Source organism: Geotrypetes seraphini, chromosome 1 (assembly GCF_902459505.1).
Source record: "Geotrypetes seraphini chromosome 1, aGeoSer1.1, whole genome shotgun sequence".
Lineage (NCBI taxonomy): Eukaryota > Metazoa > Chordata > Amphibia > Gymnophiona > Dermophiidae > Geotrypetes > Geotrypetes seraphini.
Window position 1 is genome coordinate 467,760,920 of NC_047084.1, and position 23,649 is coordinate 467,784,568.

Sequence of the window (23,649 nt, forward strand, 5' to 3'; positions counted from 1 at the left end):
GACCCTCGGCCAGTCCATCCCTGCAACGACTGAAGAAGCGGAACACCTTGGCCTTGCCACTCGAGGCCGACAGGTCCATCAGGGACTGACCCCAAGCCGGCATTATCAACTGAAGAGCCACAGGACTGAGACACCACTCTCTGTGATCTAAGATGTGACTGAGGAAGTTCGCCTGAACAACCTCTACCCCGGCCATGTGAGAGGCCGAGAGGTCCAGAAGGCGTGACTCCGCCCCAAAGCATAAGCCGAGCCGCCTCCTCTGCCACTTGAGCGCTCTTGGTGCCTCAACGATTGACATAAGCCACCGCTGTGGCATTGTCAGACCGGACTCTGACCGACTTGCCCCTCAAGCGGGAGCGGAAGGCTAATAGCGCCAGAGGGACGGCTCTGGTCTCCAACATGTTGATTGACCAGGATGCCTCCTTCATGGACCAGGTGCCCCTAGACACTGAGCCCCCCCAACCGAGGAGATTGTCATCCGAGAGAAGCACCGTCCACTGCGATAGGTCCAGTCTCATCCTCTGGACCAGATGAGAGGTCTGGAGCCACCAAAGAAGACTGCAGCGCGTCAAGCCACACAGAGGGACAGGGACCTCCACACTGAGCCACTGGGGTGACCATCTACGGAGCCGAGCATACTGAAGAGACATGTGGGCCCACCACACAACATCCAGGAACGCTGCCATCGACCCCAAGACTTGGAGGAAATCCTGCGCCCGAGGACACCGGGACGCCAAAAGAAGGCGAATCTGAGATTGCAATTTGCTTACCCGGGCCCTGGAAGGAAGACCTTCCCCACGGAGGTGTCGAACAGAACTCCAAGGTACTCCAGATACTGAGCGGGGACCAACCAACTCTTGGAAAGGTTGACCACCCAGCCCAGCGACCGGAGAAACTCAACCACCCGAGCCGTAACTCGGGCGCTCTCCTGCAACGACTTCGCCCGAAACAACCAGTCATCCCAGAAGGGGTGCACCAGAATGCCCTCTGACTGCAATGCCACCGTGACGACCACCATCAACTTGGCGAACGTCCGGGGAGTCGTGGCCAGGCCCAAGGGAAGCACCCAGAACTGATAGTGCAGACCCAATATCGCCAAGCAAAGAAAGAGCTGAGGAGCGGCCCGAATGGAAACAGGCAAGTAGGCCTCCGCCAGAGCGAGAGAAGTCAGGAACTCCCCTGGCTGAACCGCCAGAAGGACAGACTGCAGTGTGTCCATGCGAATAAAAGGGAATTCTGAGAGTCCTGTTGACCTCAGGTTAAACCAAGGATGGGCCGAAAGGTCCCCTCCCTTTAGGGCCCCATAAAAGAAATGGCGTACCAGCCGATACCGCACTCCTGAGGGGACACTGGACAACTGCTTAGAGATCTAGCAAGCGCTGAAGGGTCTGGCGAAAGGCTAGCGTCTCCCATGCCACCTGACATGGAAAGGCTAGATATGATCCGGCAGAGAGCGGATAAAATTCAAGTACATAACCGTCCCGCACCACCACCAGGACCCACTGATCGGACGTGATCTTGCCCACTTTGGAAACAAGTTGCGAAGCCAGGCACCCCCGGGAACCAAAGGGGGCGCCGGCAAAGAGACATCGCGCAGGACGGGCAGCAGGGGAACCGGGGGGGAAACTCCCAGCCCCCCGACGGGCCCCCTGAAAAAGACTGCATGCTCTAAGCCAACCGACCCCGGGGAAAAACCGGAAGCCTGGAAAGAAGCAGTCCCATGCCCCAGGCGAGACTTGCGAAATTCCCGCAGACGCCCCCGGGCAATGCCAACCCGAGAAGCCGGGCGGGCACGGTCCTCAGGCAGACGGGGCACCTCCGGGTCCGTCAGAGTCTGAACCACCGGATCTAAGTCCTCTCTAAACAAAAAACAACCCCCGAAAGGGAAATTTTGGGAAGTTCAGTGTTGGACGCGGCAACCGCCGACCAAGCGCAAAGCCACAAGGTACACCGTGCGGCCACCAAAAGACCCAGACTTAGCAGCACCAAGTCACAAAGAACAACCGAGAGGAACGAGGCAGTCATCTCAAACTTCACCACCTCCAGATCCACTAAGGACCAGTCATCAGACTCACGATCCAGGACATGCTCAGACCACTGAAACACGGTGCGAGCCACCAGCCCCACACAAATAGCTGCCGGGACCCCCAAGGCAGAGACATCAAAATTATACTTAAGAAGTGTCTCAAACGTACGCTCCTCAGAGACCCTAAGCGCAGATCCGTCCATAACAGGCACGGTATGCCGCTTAGGAAGTGCCGAGACCACCGCGTCCCCCATTGGCGTAATTAAGGTAGCCCTATCCCCCTCCGGGATGGAATACCCATGAGCCAAGGCGCACACCAAACGAAACGACGCCCGTAGGCCACTGCGCCAACACAAAATCCCGAAAATCCTGATGCACAGGAAAAGAGCGGGAAACAGGACAGACCCCCTGAAGCAGAGGGGCCCCCATACGCGGGGTCTCCGGTGGCGCAACTTCGAAAATGCAGCACCAAGGAGACCTGCTACATCAGGTCTAAAAGCTCATCCCTCTGAATAAAAAGCGCACCACGGACGCATCTGCTCTGGAAGACGGGAAAACCGCCGCCCCGCTGCCAGCGGGCGTCCCCTCTAGAGGATCCTGGAAGCCCGCCAAAGCAGCCAGGTCCTCAACCATGCCAACACGCTCCTCCGACCACCAATTCGCAATCCAAGTCCCCCCGCGGGCGCTTGGATGAGGGAGGAGGAAGAGGGGACGCCAAACGAAAAGAGGGAGGCAAGCCATAGGGGGCGCGGAGGGAAAACCACCCCCGAAACCCCCCAGGTGCACGTGGGACCCCCAAATGTCTGTACAAAGAAAGAAATTAAATTGGGGACAAAAAACCCCTGGGGGTCCCCAGGGACTCCCTGCCCCAGCAGGGGTCCCCAGGGACTCCCTGCCCCAGCAGGGGTCCCCAGGGACTCCCTGCCCCAGCAGGGGTCCCTGCTGAAACCTGCCCCTGTGTTTGCAATACAGGGGGAAGGTCACCTGAGGTTGCAGACAAAATGGAGGGGCCAGACAGAGAAAATGGCGAAGTTCCCGCCAAAAATGCTCCCTCCATGGCCTGTAGCGGCTGAGAAGGCTGAACAGTCCCAGCCGCTAAAACAGGCAAGTCGGCATCAGCTGTCAAAAAATCAGCTGAGAGGGAATCCTTCGGCGAATCCCTCCGTGGGCGGTTGGGGAAGACCGGGCTTCCCCCCTGCTCCCAGCCGACTCGCGAGGCACCATCGGCGGGGAGCTCTGGGCGCCTGCAGCCGCTGCCGACGGAGCTCCACCACCTCACCGACCCAAACCGCCGAGTTCAGGCCAGCCGCGAGTGCCTCGCGGCTGGACCTAATTGTGTCCCACTCCCCCGGAGAAGGGCACAATTGCTCCATACGCGACCTAGCTAGAAAAAAGTGCCGGTTAGATGAAAAAATACAGTAAAATACAGTTTTCTTAAAGGGAAACAACCCTTCAGACCGGCACTACCTCAGGATTTTTTTTTTTTTTTACAGAACAGACTCCACAGGCTCTCGAAGCATTATGCCTTGCTTGATTTAGGGGGCAAGGCTTACTGCTGAGGCTCCTCTAAAAAAATGTGGGGAGGTGGAGGAAGTGGGGGGAGGGACCCCGCTCGAGACCCGCCGGGTTTGACACCCCCGAGGTCGGACGGACCCCCAAACAGGGCCCGCCCAAGCTCTGTCCGGCCAAAAACAGGGACTAGAAACCCCCTAAACAAATTCCAACAGCCCTACCAAGGGAGATGGGTACAGATCACTCAACACCTGCTGGAGACTGAAAGAAGACTGAGGTAAATAGAGAAGGGAGTATATTATATACTGTCCCACAGTTTTGTTTTCAGTCTCCACCTGCTGGTCATGATTGGATATATACCCATTTGTAAAGATTAACCTCTACTGGTCTGGAGAATGCTAAAGAAATGGAGGAAATGCATACAGAAAGCGATTCCCTCAATCCAGCAGGAAAGCATCTGCCTCGAGGCGATGAGGAGTGTAGATCCTGGAGCAAAATTGAGGCAGCTTGAAATTGTGGGGAGCCGCAAAGAGGTCTATCTGAGGCGTCCCCCACTGAGCAAAGATCTGATGAAGGGGCGTGGAATGGAGCGTCCATTCGTGAGGCTGGAGTAGACGACTCAAGTTGTCCACCAAGACATTGTCTTTCCCCTGAATGTAGACAGCTTTGAGGAAGGCGTTGTGGCGAACCGCCCAATCCCAGACTCTGAGAGCTTCCTGGCAGAGGGAGGCCGAGCCCGTGCCTCCCTGCTTGTTGACATAATACATGGCCACCTGATTGTCTGTGCGAATCAGGACCACCATGTCGTGAAGCAGATGTTGAAATGCCTGAAGAGCATTGAAGATGGCTCTGAGCTCCAGAAGATTGATTTGATGGAGTCGGTCCGCACTGGTCCAGAATCCCTGAGTGCGAAGCCCATCCAGATGCGCTCCCCAGGCATAGGTCGAGGAATCGGTTGTGAGGACCTTCTGGTGGGGAGGAGAGTGAAACAGCAAACCTCTGGATAGATTCGAAGAGATCATCCACCAAAGTAGAGACTGCCGAAGAGCAGGAGTGACGATGATGTGTCGAGTCAATGGATCAGACACCTGAGTCCACTGAGATGCCAGGGTCCACTGAGGAATTCTGAGATGGAGTCTGGCAAACGGCGTCACATGAACTGTAGAGGCCATGTGGCCCAGGAGGACCATCATGTGGCTCGCTGAGATGGACTGGCGAGAAGACACAGACTGGCAGAGATGAAGAAGAGCATCCATGCGCTGAGGAGGAAGGAATGCTCTGAGACGTATGGTATCCAGGACCGCCCCGATGAAGGGGAGCGACTGTGTAGGCTGAAGATGAGATTTGGGAAAGTTGATCTCGAATCCCAAACTTTGCAGGAACAGAATCGTGGACAGGGTCGCCGAGATGACCCCCGATGCCGAGGGACCCTTGATGAGCCAGTCGTCGAGGTAGGGAAATACCTGAAGACCCTGGTTCCGGAGTGCAGCGGCCACCACTACCAGACACTTCGTGAAGACTCTGGGAGACGAAGACAGACCGAATGGAAGCACTTGATACTGCAGATGCAGCTGTCCCACCCGAAATCTGAGGAATTTGCGAGAGGCCGGATGAATGGGAATGTGAGTGTAGGCCTCCTTGAGATCCAGAGAGCATAACCAGTCATTCTGCTCGAGGAGGGGGTAGAGAGAAGCAAGGGTCAGCATGCGAAACCTCTCTTTGACTAGGAATTTGTTGAGGACCCTGAGGTCCAAAATGGGTCGCAGGTCGCCCGTCTTCTTCGGAACAAGGAAGTACCGGGAGTAAAACCCCTGGTTGTGTTGGTCCACAGGGACCGGCTCGACGGCCCGTAGCCGGAGCAAAGCCTGGGCTTCCTGAGGAAGAAGGGTGGTCTGAGTCAAGTTGGAAGGATACTCTCTTGGAGGGTGGTCCGGAGGGACCCGGTGGAAATGAAGAGAGTATCCCTCCCTGATGATAGTAAGGACCCAGAGGTCGGTGGTTACGGCCTCCCAGCGATGATAAAAATGATGGAGGCGCCCTCCGATGGGAAAAACAGGGGGAGGCAGAACGAGACTGGTTATGCCCTCGACGAGACAGTCAAAAAGGCTGAGGAGCCTTAGGGACAGCAGACGGTTGAGACTTTTGCTGAGCCTTCTGAGGAGGCTGCCGCTTCGCAGGTTGCCTCGCAGGAGGAGCTTGCCTCGGCTGATAACGCCGCTGATAGATCAATGGCGGTCGAGAGGGTCGAGACTGCTGAGGCTTAGGCTTCAGCCTAAGAATGGACTGGAAGGACTTTTCATGATCAGACAGCTTCTTCGTGACTGTCTCGATGGATTCGTCGAAAAGATCCGCCCCAGCACACGGGACGTTCGCCAGTCGGTCCTGAAGATTCGGGTCCATGTCAATGGTCCGCAACCAGGCCAAACGGCGCATCGCCACAGAGCAGGCTGCCGCTCGGGCCGAGAGCTCGAAAGCATCATAGGCAGATTGCATTAATTGAAGACGAAGCTGGGACAGCGAAGAAACCACCTCCTCGAACTCAAACCGAGCCTGGGACTCGATGTAGGGCGTGAATTTCCGAAGCACAGGTAGAAAAAATTCCAAGTAGGTGGCAAAGTGGAAATTATAATTCAGGACTCGGGACGCCATCATAGAATTCTGATAGATGCGACGTCCGAACTTATCCATGGTCCTGCCCTCGCGGCCCGGAGGCACCGAAGCGTAGACCTGGCCAGGATGAGACCGCTTGAGTGATGATTCGACCAAGAGAGATTGATGAGAAAGCTGAGGTCCCTCAAAGCCCTTATGATGCACCGTGCGGTACCGAGCATCCAATTTTCCAGGGACCGCAGGGATAGAGTAAGGAGACTCAAAGCATCTCATGAAAGTCTGGTCAAGGAGCTTGTGTAGAGGCAAGCGTAAGGACTCGGCCGGAGGACGAGGCAGGTGCATGGTATTGAGGTACTCCTTGGAGTATCGAGACCCAGCATCGAGAGTAATGTCCATGTCATCCGCCATCTGTCGGAGAAACGAGGAAAAGGATAGTTGGTCCGCCAGCGCCGGTCTTCGAGAAGGACTAGAAGAAGTTGAGGCTTCGGGCTCCACAGAAGCCTGTGAGCAACAAGGCGAGTAAAACACCTCGGGGTCCTCGCACTCCGGGCCCGGAGGAGGGGACCCAGCCGAAGCAGAATACCCCATCCAAGGCAATTTCTTCTGAGGCGAGACGGTCGAGTGTCAAGAGGAATGCCTCGAAGAGTGTCTGGATCGATGCCCTTCACGATGCCTGGAAGGGGATCGAGCTCTCCTGTGAGCATACTGGTCCCCAGAAGCCTCCAAGGAGCAGATAGGACTCGAGGCCGTCGATCGCAGAGGCGGAAGAGTAGGGGCCTCCCCAGAAGCCGCCCAGGCTTGATAGGGGGTTCGGAAGAACTCGTCCTGCTTCCTGCTATGCCCAGGACTGGGAGGCCTCGAAGGTGGACGCCACACAGTGTCATGGGATGGGTTAATAGGTTCTAAGGGAGGCAAGTTGCCAAGGGAAGCTCTCCTCGAGGGAATAGGCTCCAAGGGAGGCATATCACTGAGGGAGGCCTTTCTCGAAGGAATCGGTTCCAAGGGAGGCATGGCACTACCCGAGGACCGCCTCGACGAACTGGACACCGCCCGTCGCTCCTCCTCGCCAAGCAACGAGGTCGAGCGGTGCGGTGGAGGAGGGGGGGGCGGGCCGCCCCTCGGAGCCGGAACTGGGAGGTCACCCTGGATCGAGGCAATCAGCTGGGGACCCATGGTGGTCATGAGTTCCACAAACTGAGCCTCCAGAATGGACCTCAACGAAGCCGATATGGAGGGATCCACACCAAAAGGGGGCCCTTCCACACAGTCTCCGCGCTCTTTCGGTGCCGCGTGCTTTTGCTTGCCAGCCTTCGGCACTTTAAGCACCACCGGTGAAACTATAGGGGTCGATACCTGTTTCGAGGAGACGGAAGAAGGCACCGGCGCCGAGGTCGAGGCCGAAACCGGAGTGAACGAGGCTGGTTTCAGAAGGCCCGAAGCAGCCGGGGAGGCAGAGGGCTTCGCCGAAGGAGTCGAGGAACCAGTCGATGTCGAAGCTGAAGGATCCAACGAAGCTTCCATCTTGAACATGGACTCCCACAGCAGACAGCGGCGCTTAAACGCTCGCGCCGTCAGAGTGGAGCAAGGCCGGCATGATTTCGGAAAGTGGTCCGGGCCCAGACACTGTAAGCAGCGTTGATGAGGGTCCGTGAGCAAAATCGCGCGCTGGCACTTGCTGCACTTCTTAAAACTGGTGATCGGCCGGGACATAGGCCGGAAAAGTTCCGCCGCAAGGTCGAAGGCGCGGGGCCCCAGCCACGCGGCCGACCCGGTATCGGAAGTAAAATTTTTTTTTTGTTTTGTTTTTTAAAAAAGAAATCAAAGAAAGAAATAAATGCACGGGAGAGCCAAAAGAACCCAACCCGCGGCAATAAGAAGGCAAAAAAACAGATTCAAAGGGCGCAGAATTGAAGAGAACTTCTCAGCTCCGCGGAAGAAAAAGAACTGAGGAGACACGCCTGGACCATCGGGCGGGAAGGCACTGGCGCATGCGCGGTGCGGGCATCTCGAAACTTCTGAGTTTCTTCAAGCAAGTCATGCTTGTGAGACGTCCGTATCGGGGCTCTGTTGGATGACATCACCCACTAGTGAGAATACCTGCCTGCTTGTCCTGGGATAAGACCTGATCCTTCTCCCTCGAACCAGAGGAAGCCAAAAGCAGGAAGTTGGACTTCCTGATTCACATGGAAATCAGTAACCACTTTCAGAAGAAAAGAAGGGACAGTATGCATCACTGCGGAATTTGTGAAACGCAGAAAGGGATCACTGCAGAAAAGAGCTTGAAGTCTCGAAACTCTCCAGGCTGAAGTAATAGCCACAAGGAAGACCTGCCTTGATCGAAAGATTCAGCAGACACACCTACTCCAGATGCTCATACGGGGACGAGCCAGAGAGCGAAGAACCACATTAAGGTTCCAGGTTGGAAGGCACTAGAGAGGTATCGGATGTAACACACCCCACAGAAAATGATCCACATCTGGATGAACTGCCAAAGGAGCCCCTAAGGGAGAAAGGGCCAATACACGAAAGACCAGCAAGCTGAATCCAAAGCAAAGCTACTGCTAGACCCTTCTGTAGGCCATTCTGCAGAGACTCCAGGACCTGAGGAATCGCTGGAAGAGAAGGGTCCATCTGTCTCAGGGTGCACCAGGTCTGGGAACACCACCAAGCCTCCACATAGTTCACCAATGTGGACTTCCGTTTGCAGAGAAGCAACCCGGCAAACACCATCAACGAATAGCCCCAGCCAGTTAAGGCCTGCACTCCGTAAGACCGAATTGGTCCAGATCCTGCATCGCAAATCAGACCCTGTGTGAGAAAGCGAGAATGGCAAGGTAACTGGAGCCCCCGATCCTGCTGGAGCCAAACCAAGGTGGCATACCACAGCTGCCTCTGCCAATTGGGTGCCACCAGAATCACCGGACCTTCGTAATCCGTTATCCGCCTCAACAGACACCATATCATGGGCCATGAAGGGAAAACAAAGAAAACCCTCCCGGGGCCAGGGCCACCGAAGAATCCACCTTCGGGGAAATAAAGCACTAGTTAATGCCATCCGCCATGGAATAAAGCCATGCCATGACTCGAGTACATCTCAAGGGCCCCACTGGAACATTCATTTCTATGTGCTTCCTCCATAGTCTGTTATTAAGACATGGGGGAAGCCTCAGCTTGCCCTGGATCAGTAGCATGGAATGTTGCTACTCTTTGGGTTTTGGTCAGGTACTAGTGACCTGGATTGGCCACCATGAAAATGGGCTACTGGACTTGATGACCATTATGTTCCTCTAGTTCGGCAGCCAGAACTCTGATTTATAAAATGACAATTGTACAGAATATTGTTTCTTTTCATACTTTATTAAAATAAGTTCAGTATAAAACTATTCAAAGCTTGTGCAGATAGGATCAGATGGTTTGTGGGGATGGGGACCGAGCTCATGGGGATGGGACGGAGACGGGGACCGAACTTGCGGGGATGGAGCAAGGGGACAAATTTTTTCCCCCGTGTCATTTTCTAGTGTATAGCACCCCATTATTTTTGAAATGTAGACACCTATGCTCACAATATCATCATGAGCCTTCCCAGATATTCTCTCAAAGTAGGCTAGATTTATTAACATGCATTAAACACACACTTTAGTAATGGGTCCCATTGCATAAAATGCTTTGAGGTAAATAATGCATACTGAATGCATGTTTTAACATAGTGGCACACTATAGTAAATCTAGATCAACACACTTATAATATTGACAGCAACATTAAAGGTCTCTTACATTATCATCATTTATGACCTTTCATAATCACTCAAATATATGTTCAGGAATAATTAATTGCCCCAAGTGCACTAAACTGCAAACAGATATGAACTAATGTGGTCTTAGCAAGTAAAAACAGACACGGTGGGGGCAGAATTAAGTTCGTTTTGATGCGGGTTCTCTGAGGCAGCATGGCGAAACGCATCAGAACCCGCTGAACCCCTGCATTAAAAGCTAAGTCTGTTTTGAAGTTGAGAATTAAGAGAAAAAGTAATTTAAAAAGATCAAAAAAAGTGAGAGAGTATTATATTTATAGATACTACAGGGACCAGTGCAATGATTGAGAATTGAGCCCTAAAATTAGTGGGCTAAAAAAATTTGCTTACCCAGCGGTCTCATAAGCTAAAAACGGTTCTCTGAGCACTGAGAAGTGTTAGAAAGTGTGTGCTATAATCACCTGTGTGCACATTAGTTCATATCTGCTTTCATAATCACTACCATCATCATCCAGCAAGTAGCAGACCTACCATGACACAAAGTCATATCCAGTGCAGCAGCACTCACCTCTGCCTCCACTTCATCATAGTATAACTTTTTCATCTCTGGGTCCCAGTCCAAAGCAATGTATGGCTGAGCTGAGGAAAATGCACAAAGAGTACATTGTCAGTTTCAGGGCAACCGCTCAACCAATCACACAAGAATCATACCACAGCAGAGAAAGAGTGTCTAGAGTTCCCAGGAACTGAGTAGTTCTAATGCTCCTCTAAGGCCGACAGGGCTTTATAACATCTCCTAAAGTTCAAGCATTTTGTGATGGAGCAAGCCATGTCTCTAGAGCTTTGGTGCTCTTACTGTACAGCATGAACCAGAATATTACATATTTAAAAGGCTCTCTAATAACTGTGTTCGAGTTCTAAACCAGGAGCTCACAGTTGAAGGTGACAGAGTTTCCATCATCCTGGTAAGCACTCCGATCGCTGGTACCATTAGAGTTCACAGTCTGCAACGTGAAGAGAGGTTTCCTCCTTTGCCGACGAACACGACATTTCCGCTTAGGTTGGCTGTCTATGGTGGGACTTGGGGGGCTGCTGCGCTGGGAGCCTCCATCAGTACGCTGTTGGCATGCAGAGGTACCACTGCAAGATGCTCGCTTAGTCTCTCCAACCCCCTCTCCATTAGAAGGCTCAGACATCACCTCATGCTCTGATTCTTCTGACTGGTTATCTTCAGCCTCAGAGCCTGCTTCCTGATCCTGGCAGGTGGATTTGGCTCTGTGGGAGCTCTCATCTTCCTCCCCTGAGGTACAGGTAAAAAGAAAAACTAGTAGTGATCTATGTGAAGATCTTATACCATTTGCAGTCAAAGATGAGGGTCATTTTTACAAATCATTAGGTCAGAGATCAACACTCCATGGCATCCCTCAGTACTAAAGGCATGTGCGAGGGATGCCATGGGGTATCTGCCAGGCAACAGAAATATCCAGTCACTTGCTCACAATTTTGCATATATTGTCAGTTGCAGAACTGTGGCCGAGACCCAGAATATCTGCCTGCTGTTGCCATTACCTTCACTGAAGCCATTGGTTCTCTTATCACTCAGATCATCATCTTCACTCTCCTCTTCCTCATCAGAATCTGGCTGAGATACATACCGCCTGATGAGAGAGAAAATGGAAGTTAGTTGGAAAAAGCTGTGGAGTAAGGATGGAATTTCTATTTCTGGCTGACTCTAGTCAAAAAAGAAACATTTGACCATTTCCATGAATTCTGAAGCACCACAGAGGAAAATAAATCTCCACTATACCTCTGATATATACGAGGGTAAATCAAAAAAAGTTGGCAAAATACAATAAATGGCTTTAATAGAAATAACTGTGAGCAAGATGACACATTTGTTGTTATCATTCAACTAGATTCTGCATCCCTGCAGAGAAGTTTTTCGGCTGCTCCCGAAGCCAGGTGAGCACTACTTCATCATACTTGGGTCGCAATGATGCACCCATGTCTTGTCACTGGTGACAATTCTCTCCAGAATACTTGGATCTTCATACTGTCTCAGGAACTGGGTCATAACCTTCACATGCTGTTGCTCTTACAGATCAATAAGCTGTTTGGGAACCCATTGTGCCCAGACTTTCCTGCATCCCAAGTCATCATATATTGTGGCAAATGCAGATCCATAGCTGATATCCAAATTTGAAGCCAATGGAGAGACCGTTATTCATCAGTCTTCTCTAATCAAGGTAGCTGCCCTGTCAATGTGCTCTTGTGCGCACGATGTTGATGGGCGACCAGAATGACCTTTGTCGGTTACACATTCTTCCCGCTTTAAAACTTTTTACCCACTCAAACCATTCGTTGAAATAGTTCTATGTCCATACTGAGTCAATAACAGATGATGAATTTCCACAGGTTTCAATCTCTCTGCCCAAGAAAGCGCACTACTGCTTGTTGTTATTTGATGGTGCAATCTCATGGTTATCACATGACTAAAGGCAGAGTGTCAACAGGCATTGTACGAGTACATATGTTGCATTTCGCTAGCTCTGTTCCGGTTATTGCATAATTTAACAATTGCCTTTAATTTTTGATTCACCCTCATATAAAAACAGCCAGTTTCAATACTTCCTTAGCAATTAATGAAATATTTTACCACTAAGCCACTTGTTTTATGTCTCTTAAGTATTGCTGGAAGATGACACTTACGAGAGTCGATGTAAGAGCATCTGGTAGAGGGAATCCCAAGAGATTTTTTCCCGAGGTACAGACACAAGAAGTGGATGACCGAACAGTGTGACACCATAGTAGCTGTCACTATAATCCCGGCTTTGCGTCCTCTCCCGTAGATAGATGGGCAACACAATGTCCTCACTGCCCCCTCCGTCATCATCCTCCAAGGCCCCAATAGAAATCTCATAACTGAAGGAAGAGAGAGAAAGAGAGAGAAAGAGAGAACTTCACACAGACAGAACTGATGGTTGGAGAGCGAGAGAAAACACACAGGGAGGTGCACAGTTTCATGTTGCTTACACTGCAGCACTGCAAAGCACCCTAGGAAAACTGGTTCAGATATTTGTTTATAGCTACAAAGTGGCCATGTATAATAAAGGCAGCAGAAACTAACGTTAGTCATTATAAAAGTGTTTAAAAAAGAAAGGCTTTCAAATATTTGTGAAAGATTTGATAAAATGCACACACTCTTAGATTAGCCAGTACCGGTAGTCCATTCCAAATGGAAGTAAAAATAAATGACAAAGAACGAGAAAATAAAGACCTAGAGATTGAATGCCCTTAAAAGATGGACACACCAAAGAATGTGCAAGAATAAGATCTGCGATTGGCTTGTCTAACAAGTGCAATATTAAAGATATAATAGGCTTTGCAAATTGACCATGACAGATTTTAAAAATAGTGCAGGTGCTTTTAAACTCGATTATAGAGCTAAGAGGCAACCAGTGTAGGCTTCTATGGTGAAAATTGTAAGGGTGTAACAGTGAAGGATTAAGTCAGTCGATTAATTTACTGTTAAGAACATAAGAACTGCCGCTGCTGGGTCAGACCAGTGGTCCATCATGCCCAGCAGTCCACTCACGCGGCAGCCCTCCGGTCAAATACCAGCACCCTAACTGAGACTAGCCCTACTTGCGCATGTTCTTGTTCAAGCAATCTGATGCATCAAGAGAAAACAAAAAGCTGGGTGAACTTATAAATTCCCCTCAGTCAAGCCTTTACCTTCTTAAGGGAGTGAAGGGGGGAGTGGAACAACAAATTGTAATTCGGCCACCATCTTGGGAACATGTGTTAAACACGTAGCAAACTACAAATAGGAGGAAACATGGTGTAAAACACCTGCAGCCTGACAGCAAATGACTGCAAGAAAGGCTTTTGACTGTTTTCATAGGCCAACAAAAGCAGTTACAAAGGAGTCTTTGATGAAGACTTCAAGTACACAAAAGGTTACATGAAGTCAGCAACTAGAGGTTGCAAAAATTGATAATACCAACTGAAGAGGATTAACTGATGATAGAGAAGATTCTAGAAGATACAGGTGCATAGAAATTTACTTCAAACCATACACCTTCCTCCCATCCACAGCAGTTTTTGTATGTGGCAAGGACACTTGTTCGGGGACTTGCCAACTTTAAAGATTTATGAACATTTGGTGAACTATTTGGGAGCAGCTTCTCTGACTCCTGGATGTACTGGATCTACTTTTACCCCATCAGTGTGACCCACATTTTGGAGAAGACATTTTTTTCTTCTTTCTTGTTAATTCCCTTTCTTTAAATCCTGCTAGGCCAGTTCAGATGCATTGATTTATGCCACCTTGCTAGCAAACACACAGAAAATACACTTCTTTCCTTTGACACACTACTATAAAAAATGGTGCAACCTAGGCACTTGAAAACGAAACAAGACAATCCAAATTTCCACAGGATGAAGAGCACAGCAAAAACAAACAAAACTGCGGAAAACACAATGTTCTGAACCTTGGGTTTGTTGCTTTGTTTTATTTCTTCCAACAATCTTTAAAACAGTCTTTGGAACCTGTTGACTATTCTGCCTTTTCATAGTATCTAATTTAGGTTGTGGCAGTTTTTTTCGGAGTGTATTTTGTGTCCTGGATAGGTAGCATGGAATACTGCTACTATTTGGGTTTTTGCCAGGTACTTTTGACTTGGATTGGCCTCCGTGAAGACAGGATACTGGGCTAGAAGTCTGACCCAGTAAGGCTATTTTTATGTTCTTAAGTTCATTCTACGAGAGGTCATGCAGCATCTTGGGCAGAGAGTTCTCTTTTGCCCCTGATGGATATTTGTGGGGTGGCAGTCTGGTCTTCTCTGCATTCCTTTGTGCGTCACTACCAAGTTGACATCCAGCACGTCAGGATGCTGTTTTTGGCAAGCGGGTTCTTCTGGCGGCCCTTCGGGGTTCCCACCCCTGAGGAAGGTGTTTTTTCCGAAACATAGCCCATGTTGGGGCTGCCAAGTATAAATGTGGATATTAGGATTTAGGATTTGATATACCGCTTATCAAGATTATCTAAGTGGTTTTTACAATCAGGTACTCAAGCATTTTCCCTATCTGTCCCGGTGGGCTCACAATCTATCTAACGTACCTGGGGCTATGGAGGACTGAGTGACTTGCCCAGGGTCACAAGGAGCAGCGCGGGGTTTGAACCCACAACCTCAGGGTGCTGAGGCTGTAGATCCAACCACTGCGCCACACAGTACTCCAGGTGGGGCTTCACCATGGATCTATACAATGGCATAATGACTTCAGGCTTACGGCTGACGAAACTCCTGCGTATGCAACCTATGATTTGCCTTGCCTTGGATGAAGCTTGCTCCATTTGATTGGCAGTCTTCATGTTCTCACTGACGATCACCCCTAAGTCTCGTTCTGCTTCAGTTCTTGTTAGGATCTCGCCATTAAGGGTGTAAGTCTTGCATGGATTTTGGCTGCCCAGGTGCATGACTTTGCATTTTTTGGCATTGAAGCTGAGTTGCCAGGACCTAGACCAGCGCTCCAGTAGGAGTAGGTCGTGCGTTATGTTGTCAGACATTGAATTTATGTCTATTGTGCTTTTGCCCACTACATTGCTTAGTTTGGCGTCATCGGCGAATAATGTTATTTTACCTCGAAGCCCTTCTGCCAAGTCTCTTATAAAGATGTTGAATAGGATCGGGCCCAGGACCAAGCCCTGCGGCACTCCACTGATTAACTCCGTCATTTCGGAGGGGGTGCCGTTCACCACTACCCTCTGAAGCTTACCTCCAAGCCAGTTCCCAACCCATTTCGTCAATGTGTCGCCCAATCCTATAGAACTCATCTTGCTCAGCAACCTGCGGTGTGGTACGCTATCGAATGCTTTACTGAAGTCCAGGTATACGATGTCCAGGGACTCCCCAACATCCAGCTTCCTCGTCACCCAGTCAAAGAAGCTGATCAGGTTGGATTGGCAGGATCTCCCCTTAGTAAATCCATGTTGACGGGGATCCCGTAGATTCTCCTCGTTCAGGATCGTATCCAATTGGCATTTGATTAGAGTTTCCATTAGTTTGCACACTATTGATGTGAGACTCACCGGTCTGTAGTTTGCTGTCTGCCAAGATATCACACAACTCCCTGAGCACCCTGGGGTGTAGGTTGTCAGGCCTATTGCCTTGTTAACCTTAAGCTTTGGCAGCTCGCAGTAGACACCGCTGGGTGTAAACTCGAAATTACTAAACGGGTCATCTGCGTCAACCCTTGTCTGTAGCTGAGGGCCGAGTCCTGGCGCCTCGCGGGAGAAGACTGAGCAGAAGTATTCATTTAACAGTTGGGCTTTTTCCGAGTCCGCTTTTACATAGTCTCCGTCTGGTTTCCTAAGACGTACTATCCCGCCTGAGTTCTTATTTCTGTCACTGATATACCTGAAGAAGGATTTATCTCCTTTCTGGGTGTTCTTCGCTAGAGACTCCTCCATGCGGAATTTGGCCTCCCTAACTGCTGTTTTGACGGCTTTTGACTTGGCCAGATAGACTTCCCTAGAGTCCTGTTTCCCTGATTGTTTGTAAGAGATGAATGCTTTTTTCTTCTCCTTGATGAGATCCGAAATCTCCGCAGAGAACCACTGTGGCTTATTGTTCCTTCGCCGTTTACTTACTGATTTAACATAGCGGTTTGTTGCTTCTTGTATGGTGGCTTTCAAAGTCGACCACATTTCTTCCACGTTATCGTTTCTGCTTGGCTTTGTAGCGCCTGGTGAACGAAGTCTCCCATTTCTTTGAAGTTTGTGTCCTTGAATTTGAGGACCTTGGTCAGTGTGGTGGATTTAGTGAAACCTTTCCTTAGATTGAACCATACCATGTTGTGGTTACTGGAGGCCAATGTGTCGCCCACCGAGACCTCTGTGACACTTTCTCCATTGGTAAGTATCAGGTCCAGTATTGCCTGATCCCTTGTTGGTTCCAACACCAGTTTCCTGAGTCTTGCTCCCTTCATAGAGTTTAATAGCCTCCTGCTGCTGCCGGAAGCAGAGGAAAGCGTGTCCCAATCCACATTAGGCATGTTGAAGTCACCTAACAATACTGTGTCCCCACGCAAGGTGATATTCTCTATATCTCCAATTAATTCCATATCTAGGTCATCCTGTTGTCTTGGGGGGTCTGTATATTATGCCAAGATACAGGCATTTGTCCTTCCCTCTGGCCAAATTTACCCAAAGGGATTCCCCAGTGTAGTGGACATCTGTGATTCTGGTGACCTTAATGTCATCTTTAGTATATAATGCTACACCTCCTCCCATTTTGCCCTCCCTGTTCCGGCGAAGCAAGTTGTAACCCGGTATGACCATGTCCCACCCGTGGGAATCCGTGAGCCAGGTCTCAGATATTGCCACCACATCCAGGTCGGCATTCCTCATTTCTGTTTCTAATTCCAGGATCTTGTTTACCAGACTGTGGGTGTTTACATACATAGCCCTCCATGTTGTATGTTTGTTACGTCTCAGTGGGGATGTTCCCGCTTGAGCTACTTGGACACCTTTAGCATTATTCGCATGTTTTGTACTTTCCCTAGACCCAGAGTTACAATGTGCACCTATCCCGGACTCCCCAGACCCAGAACTACAGTGTGTTCCTATCCCAGACTCGGAAATGTGTGTACCCTGTGGGGGTATTCCCGCTTGGGCTACTTGAACTCCTTTAGTACAATTTGCAATGTGTGTTCTCTCGCTGGACCCAGAATTACAATGTGTATTCCCCCGTGACCCAGAATTACAATGTGACCCAGAATTATAATGTGAGCCAACCCCAGACTCGAAAGTGTGTATACTCTCCCTTGACCCAGATCGGTGTTTACTTACCTTAGTCTCAAAAAAGTATTGGCAGCTTAGCTCGCCAGGTAGGTTGTTTGTGCCCGTACCCTCCCCCAACTTACCTAGTTTAAAGTCCTGTGTAGTTAGTGCTCTCAGGCAAGGCATACAGCTGAGGAATCACTAACACGGAAGGGGAAGTGGGGGAAAGAGGGAGAGTGTGACACCATCGAGGACAAAAAAGGTCCCCCATGGGACCCGATCTTTGTCCAGAATAGGGCCAGAAAAAAGACATCTCCTAACCCTTCCAACAGCCACAACTTAAAGGTCTAACAGGACTGCATAAGCTTACCACCACATTCTGGAGACTGAGAACACACTGATTCTAAGAGGGACTGCATAGCCCACTTGTACTGCTAATAGAATTCAATGTGTTCTCAGTCTCCACCTGCTGGTAAAGGAGCATAAACCCATCTGGAGGGACGCTAAAGATGACATGTTTTTCTTCCATCTTCTATCAAGGTAGCAAAAAACTAATGTGTCTGGAGTGGTCTAGCAGGATGAAAATGAACAATGTTTCTCAAATCCCTTTCAACAATCTCAGGTTCCTCCATGTCTTCCTGATGTTCATTGCAGCAGACAGTAAGAGTCTGGCTACCTGGCTTCCCTTATCAGAATAAGGATAATCCCCTTATCTTCATTTAATGCCAGCATTCCAAAGGCTGTCCCTTGCTACCAGCTTTCCCTCATGTGACACTCACATAAAGATATCATCTCTGTCCAAAATACAGCTCAAAGATTCCTCCATCTGGTAGATCTTGTAGAAACGATGACTGAAGACATCTGCCACCATCATCTAAAGAGAAGAGAGAGAGACGCTGAGTTGTACCCAGGGAGTACATGTGTGTGTGTGTATATTAGTTGTAGAGAGGTGTGGACTGACAGGTACAAGGTTCTGTAGGATGCTGCTACTATTTTTGTTTCTACCAGGTACTTGTGACCTGGATTAGCCACTGTTGGAAGCAAGATACTGGCCTAGTATGACTATTCTTATGAACACAGGAAGGTGCATAAACCTAAGGAGAGTAGGCAGACTGCTATATTGCATAAACAAACAGTCTATGAAACATCTATTGCTACTGAACCCTTATGCTGTGGATAAAGTAGCAGACATGGTTTTATTCTGCCAAAGCATTCCAGATGAATCTACCAATTGGAAGGGTCTAGCTGTGGTAGCAATGAAGGCAGTTGAGAGGTGAATTCAACCAATTGACTAATTTCTCTCTCTGTGCCAAACAGGTTCTCCTGCTTTTTTAGCCTCAGAAGTAAAGAGAGTCAGATAGGCTATATAGCACATGAATCTTATTCCACCCCCACCCCTCCCAACCAGAAAAAACACTCACACGTTCTGGGGAGATCCCTGTATGTTTCGAAAGAGCAATGCAGAGGTCCAGTACCTTCCCTTCCTTTGGCACAATTAATCGGTGCTGAGGAAAAGAAAGAAAGCAGAATGAGACTTGGTAGTGAGTTCTTATACATATATCAGTAATGTGTTCTGAAATTGAAGACACAGGTAAGATAGAACTACATGTGGATACCACAATAATTACAATGCTAAGTTAAAAAAACCCTACCTGTATTTTGCCATTATATGTTTATATTTTTTTATTAATGTATCTCGCTTAGTAACTCTAAATAAGCGATTCACCAAATTAAAATAAAACTTGAAACTCGATTATCTATTTCTCTTAAAATGTATATAAAGAACCTTAAATAAGTGGAAGAGAGAAATAGTCAGGGACAGACTGGAAGAGAACTAGAGACTGCTGAATAGAGATGAATATGATATTATGATGCACTGTAGCACTTCCATAAAAGGGGTGAATAGGAGTGTGCAAGCTAGCAACACCACAGAGATCAGCCAATGAAAATCATCTTCAAGTTCTACAGTTAAGGAGGTTATTTTCTGGCTCGACCCTCCAGTTGTAGTACCACAAGATTATCTATAGGGGTCCCGGGTCCAATTTGTCAGAGCAAGAATGACTGACTAGAAGCAGAAGCGATGTCCACTAGGTGCCAGGGATGTTTGGAACACCAGTAAGAGCCATGGTGGGGAATTATGATGCATAATAGTCCAACTGAGGTGGTGTGGTCTTAGTCTTTATACCTGCCCTTCCAACACGCCCTTATGCATGTCTTTGAGCAATCTTGGGGCAAAAGGTAAACACAGATGTATTTTTTAGGGGAATTCACATCTGTAGTGTTGCTTAGTCCTCACCACTCCCTCTGTGCCTCCTCGTGTGGTTTACATCCCCACATATGGTGATCTCTCTAAAATAAGAGTCCTACTGGCTAGGTTTAGAGCCTACAAACAAGAGTTCCAAAGGAATGCCAGCATAATGGCTTCCCGTCAAAAACGGTCACTGAGCCAGGTAGCTGGACGGTGAAATTTTTATGAATCATCTAAGTTAAATTGATGCTCCAGGTATACATGGGAATAAAAAAAAAACTGGGCTAGGCAGAATCCTTAAGAAGTTGAGAATACTTATATGATATATTTGATTGCACATGTTATGTGAGGAGGGTAGGGAAGCGATTAAATCTTACATATTAATGTTAAAATGATAGAAATTCAAGTGATGTACTCAATTTCAAATGTCAATTATTTATACACTTCATGTCATATGTAAAAATGAATAAAGAATATTAAAAAAAAGAAGTTGAGAATGAAGGCACACAGTACCAAATCCAAGCCTGTTTCTGACTGTGTTGCATTAGATTTGATTTATTATTTTTACTTCTTGCCCATATACCAGACCAGATTACATAAAAATCAAATACCATCCCCAATACACATTTCCTTTCTCAAAGCCTCTCCTAGTGAATAATCTATCCCAAAATGAAGAGGAACTTGCCAAACGTCTTTCTAAAAAGATGAAACCAAGCTTCAACTCACCTGCTCGGGCTTCATGCGGGGATCCATGGACACAAAGAAGACCTCCATGGCCCGCTTGTTGCTATCTGGCAGGGGCACACTGAGATAGCAGAATGGGTCGAAGGTGACAGACACCTTCCTGCAGCGGGGGCATACTAGTGTGGACTTGAAAAGGCCATGGTAGATGTCCACAATAATGGAGTCATTTCGTCGTTTGTGGTTCCGCCATGCTTCCTCTGCCACCTCCTGTAAAGCAAGCACATAGTTACCAAGCTGAGAGTATTTTTGCAAGTGCCTCAAAATATATAGAAGGGAATAAACATTTTTCCCCAGGGCAAAACCAAAGCTTTTGAGGGTAACAAACAGGCTTGGGAAAAAAACACAACAGAGTTCTGATGCATGCTATTAAAACGGTCTATTCTAAAATATCAAAATATATATTTCTCCAGCTTCTTAAAATCAGTAGGCTGGCTTATAAATACCACAATAGCCCTCAATATTCTTAAAGATACCTATTGTACCTTGTGAAAGGTAACATTTCACATTTTGCTGTCTAGAAAATACAATTAAAAATGCATCAAATAAAATGTGTTTTATTTATTAATGCATTTGCTATACTGCCTTTCCCAAATATCATGGCAGTGTACAGAGCCAAAATTTGAAAAGAATAATAAATAGACTTACTAGCCAAACAGATCACACTAACCCAAAAGGAAGGGAACTGTATAACACAATGAAATATAGCCATAATACTGGATAAAAGCCTACCTGAACAAGAAAAGTCACCCGAAAACAAAAAAAACAAACTTTCAAACCTGACTTAACTGTCTACACAACCTGACTTGTGCATAGGCCAATCAAGAGTCAGTGGAAGCTACCTTGCTCTGCTTTCTCCTGCCCCCCAGATCTAGAATTTACTTCCTGTAGCCCAGCAACTCCCTCTCTCTCTCTGATCTACCTAAGCATCTTTACCATTGCCACAGTGATGCTCCTCCATTGCCAACACTAGCCCCCACAGGCTTCCCCATCAAGTCCTGCCCTCGCTGATGTCATTTCCTGTTTCCAGAACACAGCAGAGAGAAGCTTATGGGAACTGTACAGGACGCAGAGGTGCGCTGCAGCTGCACCAGCAAAGATGCCGAGGTAGATTTGAGGGGGGGGAGAGCTGGAAGGATGCAGACTATTGTTGGTAATACATCTAAAAAGTTTCCATATCTGTACAGTAAAAAGAATGGAAGATTAACATAACTTTTATTTATATACCGCAAAAGCCTTTCGGTTCTATGCGGTTTACAAAAGAGATCACTGGCATCAACAAGTTAACAATAGTTTCACATCAATATGCTGCTTTGGAGGGATTACAAGAATTTTGAGAACAGATGGGTTTTTAATTGCTTTCTAAAATGCATATACGAGGTTGATATTCTAACCATTTGGCCCAGTTCAGGATCCCTGGAAGCGGCTTGGTATGATAAGAGTCGGTTAATGAATCTCTTCTGAAGGGAAGGTACAAAAATGATCGGGAACGTGTGGAGCAGCTTGGTGACGAGAACAAGAACTGAGCAATTAAGTAGTTAGGCAGTAGGCCATGTAGGGCTTTGTAGAAGAGGCATCCAAACTTGAAGAGAACTCTTCCCTCGACAGGAAGCCAATGTAATTTTTGGTAGAATGGAGTTATGTGGTCACATTTTTTCAGGTTAAAGATTAATCTTACTGTGGTATTTTGGATGATACTTAAGTTTCTGGAAATGCCTGTGTTGTCCTGCTAGGTATGAAATGTTGCAATAGTCCAGGAGGCTTAACACTAGCAATTGGACTAGTAATTGGAAAGGTGCAAGCTCAAATAATTTTCTTATGGATCTTAGTTTCCAAAGCGTGATGAAGCCTTTGCGTACAACTTGGTCCACCTGAGTTGTCATAGATAACTGTCTGTCAAGATGAACTCCCAGGATTTTAATTGAAGGGGTGATAAGAAAGGTATTTCCTCTCAGAGTTAGGGCATCCAAGGTGCAGTTGGTAGAGATGGCTAGAAAGAATGTATTTTTTTCCGTGTTTAGTTTTAACTTGAAGTGTGACATCCACTGTTACCTGGTGGGTAAGACAGAGTCTACTCTTTGAATCTCTGCAGGTGGTAGGCAGGTGACAGGAAGGACAATAATAATGTTGTCAGTGTAACTATAGTGGGTAACATTTAAGCTTTTTAGATGAGCTCCCAGGGAGGATAGATATTGAAGAGAAGGGCGAAAGAGGGGTGCCTTGAGAAACACCACATTTGCTGGTCCATTTGTAAGATAGGGTCTCTCCAGACTGTACTAGATAATCTTCTGTTAGTCCCTTTAGGATTCCATATGCTAGGTGTTCAATCCCTTCTGGCAATCTAGGAGTTGCAGAAATTCAAACACTTTTCTGAGCATGTGTTCCTCCTACTTTAAAGAGTGAGTTAGAGCCCCCTACAGTTTCAGTTTCTGCAAGCAATCAGTGCAAAAATCTTTTGAATTGCTCTGCTTCTTTTTCTTCTTTTTCACTTAAAGTTCATCTTTTCAGTGGCTTCAGTGCCTTGAGACCCATTTCCGGTGGTCCTCTGTCAGAGGAAAGGACGCAAGCCTGCAAGTCCGGACTGTGGAGTCAGCCTGCCGTGTGCCACCATTCTTTGACCAGGGGGTCCATTCCCCTGGGAGTTCGCTTGCCCACTGACCTTGTCAGGGGTTTAAGCGTAGGCTGTTTGAATTTCCCCTGGGTTTCAGGGTGTAGGCTGCATTTCCCCCTAGGTCACGTGGAGAGGATCCGTGGGGGCAGAGGTTACAAGTCAGTGTGCGGGAAGGGATTGAACATCTAGTATATGGAATCCAGAAGGGACGTAACTGAATATAGGAGTCTTTTGTAGTGGTACTTTACTTGATTGAGTCTATGCTTGTGGGGTGCAACTAGATGTGTAATACTGTACCAATCTGGTGGGTGAAATTTTTTTCTTGGCAAACTAGTGCATTTGTGAAATTTCTCGCTGGAGTGTTTC

General features: G+C 48.1%; 1 protein-coding gene across 2 annotated transcripts in view; it reads right to left on the bottom strand.

The window, feature by feature from the left end:
* Positions 1–23,649, bottom strand: part of USP11 (ubiquitin specific peptidase 11) — a 251,180-nt gene that overhangs the window by 105,633 nt on the left and 121,898 nt on the right. For both annotated transcript variants that reach the window (XM_033924282.1, XM_033924292.1), the window contains exons 10-16: positions 20,658–20,882; positions 19,105–19,188; positions 18,463–18,557; positions 12,610–12,822; positions 11,470–11,558; positions 10,835–11,200; positions 10,469–10,539 (exon numbers count right to left, since the gene is read on the bottom strand). In XM_033924282.1, the coding sequence (XP_033780173.1) occupies positions 10,469–10,539; positions 10,835–11,200; positions 11,470–11,558; positions 12,610–12,822; positions 18,463–18,557; positions 19,105–19,188; positions 20,658–20,882 (1,143 nt within the window). The remainder of the gene's footprint in view (positions 1–10,468; positions 10,540–10,834; positions 11,201–11,469; positions 11,559–12,609; positions 12,823–18,462; positions 18,558–19,104; positions 19,189–20,657; positions 20,883–23,649) is intronic.